Here is a 2365-nt window from a genome sequence, read left to right on the forward strand (position 1 = left end):
GCATTGGAAAATGGTCATATAATCACAAGCATTCCAGAGCAAGCAATAGATTCAGTCAGACTGAAACCAACTAGATGTCATATAATCTGGACAGCATTATGAGTATTCTAAAAACAGCCCAAACTGCACAACCCAGCCTCTTACATAATTGTGTATTTCAAAGACGATTAGAGAATACGATAATAAAACATGGATCATCAGAGCGAATAACACGATCAAGTAATCAAACTACACCAAAAGATGATTCATGATCATGACTACGAGCTATAAACTAAGTCCTTGAACAGATCAAGGTGTAATGTACATTAACTGATTACAAAATGTTAGGAAGGGCTTGATGTAAAGAGAGGTTTTGTGGTGGTGGATGTTCGAATCAATCAATTGAGCCTCCAAGTTGTTTAATGGCATCTTCAATGCGCGGCACTGCATTTCGAAACGCCTCCCATTGTTCCACTGTCAGGCTTACCCCTGTTTGTTTCAAAAGACAAGAGGCAGAATCTATTAGTTTAAACTATGAAGTATATAGTTGGAATTGGCAAGTCCTGTATCTACACCATGAACATGATTCAGTGCAACTTGGTAGCACATTAATTTGTTTCTTCAGTTATCCACTTATTGCTGTTCCTTTTGCTTTTTCATTAAATTCTGATCCCAATGATCCTGGTGCCAAATATTGCCTACTTCAAAACCAGCTTTGAGTGACAAATAAAAACAATTATATGTACTCTCTATGACCTTAATTAAGTGCATGGAATTATCTACCAGATTTCAGCCTCTTTCTGTAGGACCTCAACTAATTAGAAGATTTGATTTTGAAATATTTTGGTGCATTGAATTCTTATAGCTTTAAAGAATATAGAAAGGGGACCAAAATAGATACTATTCGTGCTCATTTAATTTTCCACTGGTGAAAGTTATAAAACTGGACCAAATTGGACACCAAAATACATAGCAACTGTTCCCTTCTTATTTTTTATAATTAAACTGAATAATTCCATCATACATTATCTTAGAATTAAATAATTCCAACACCAAGCATGTCCAATGATAGGAAGGTAGACTTATCTAAAGAGCCAGGAACACACACTTAAACACTAAATATGCACATTTACCACTATTCGAGCAATAAAGGAAGAGGGAACTTTTCAATAATGCTTATTTGATGCACCAGTTCACAACTGCATTACCTCTGGATTAAAAATAACATGGTCAACTCCTTGATGCAGATTTTACGAGTGAATAAATTATAAATTCAATTAAGAAATACCTTTAGAGGAAGGAAGCTGCTTGCCATCCTTTTCATAGAACTCACGAATAGAAACAAGTGTCTTCCCTCTAAACTCCTGTATTGTAACCCTCCTTTTACTAGATAGCTGCATCCATAAAAAATAAAAATTAAAAATTAAATGAATAAATCATCATGTTGTAATTTATTTTCTTCCTTTCCAAAGCTAAAAATATAGTTCAAAAATAGAAATCTAACAAGAGAATGAAATTCAACATACAGCACAAATGATTGGATCACCACTGTCATCACGCTCATACTCTCTCTTCCCTGAGCCCCGCTTGTCATCCTCATCCTCATCCTCTTCCTCTTCTTCTTCCACCTCCTCACCCTCTCCCTCCCCCTCCCCCTCATTCGCTTGGTTCGGTTTCTCCTCTTCCTCCGCCTCCTCACCTCCGGCGTCGGTCGGCGGGGAGGCAAGAAACGACTCGACCACTCTTCGTACGAACTTCTTGCGGTGCGATACGGACAGATCGAGCCCGAGCCGCTTGGATGCCTCGGCGCGCACCTTGGACTCCGTCATAGACTCCATGTCGGATTCCTTGAGAATATTTAGCACCGTCTCCTCTATTCTCTTCTCGGTCTCAGCGCCATCGCTTGCCATTTCTCCTCTCCTCTCGTCTCTTCTCTCTTTTCTCGCTCTTTCTACAATTCAATTGCGCCGAATTAGGTATCGTGTTTAACCCTTCCTTTTTTTCTTTTTGATAAAAGGGTATTGCCCGTTTCATTTCACTGAAAACCATTTTTTTTCTTACTTCTCTTACTGTTTAGCTACTAGATTAAGCCCAAAAAGGAGCAAACTCGGCGCACAAGTGAAGAGAGGAAGAGAAGTGTAAACCCAGTTTAGGCCCCATCTGAGATGCGGATTTTGAGCAAATTTACCGGGTCGAATCAGTTAATGGCCATTAGCTAATGGGTTGTCAAGGGGAATAAATAATGTAATTTATTGGATTTTTTTTTTCCCTTAAAATTCTTTTTCAGATTACGGCACCAATTGTGTAACACGCCGAGTTACTAGTAATTCTTTAATTTGGAAAGTGGGCCTAAATGGACCCAAAATTTCAGAGGGCTCCTGATTTT

General features: G+C 38.6%; 1 protein-coding gene across 1 annotated transcript; it reads right to left on the minus strand.

Annotated features, from left to right (window-relative positions):
• Nucleotides 1-216: 216 nt before the first annotated feature.
• On the minus strand, nt 217-1957 carry LOC144547616 (RNA polymerase II transcriptional coactivator KELP-like). The gene is made up of 3 exons (XM_078296306.1): nt 1506-1957; nt 1268-1373; nt 217-468 (listed from the first exon to the last, which is right to left on the minus strand). The coding sequence occupies exons 1-3, from the start codon at nt 1887-1889 to the stop codon at nt 374-376; spliced, it is 585 nt and encodes a 194-aa protein (XP_078152432.1). The 5' UTR covers nt 1890-1957; the 3' UTR covers nt 217-373.
• Nucleotides 1958-2365: the final 408 nt, after the last annotated feature.

This window comes from Carex rostrata, chromosome 31 (assembly GCF_964058835.1).
Source record: "Carex rostrata chromosome 31, lpCarRost1.2, whole genome shotgun sequence".
NCBI classification, from domain to species: Eukaryota; Viridiplantae; Streptophyta; class Magnoliopsida; order Poales; family Cyperaceae; genus Carex; species Carex rostrata.

Bases quoted from the DNA above. Each gene is read 5' to 3' on its own strand.
- LOC144547616 (XM_078296306.1), bottom strand. From the start codon at position 1,889: ATGGCAAGCGATGGCGCTGAGACCGAGAAGAGAATAGAGGAGACGGTG. The intron at 1,374-1,505 runs GTATGTTGAATT...TTATGGATGCAG, and splicing joins GTGATCCAATCATTTGTGCT to CTATCTAGTAAAAGGAGGGT. The intron at 469-1,267 runs GTATTTCTTAAT...TGAAACAAACAG, and splicing joins GCAGCTTCCTTCCTCTAAAG to GGGTAAGCCTGACAGTGGAA.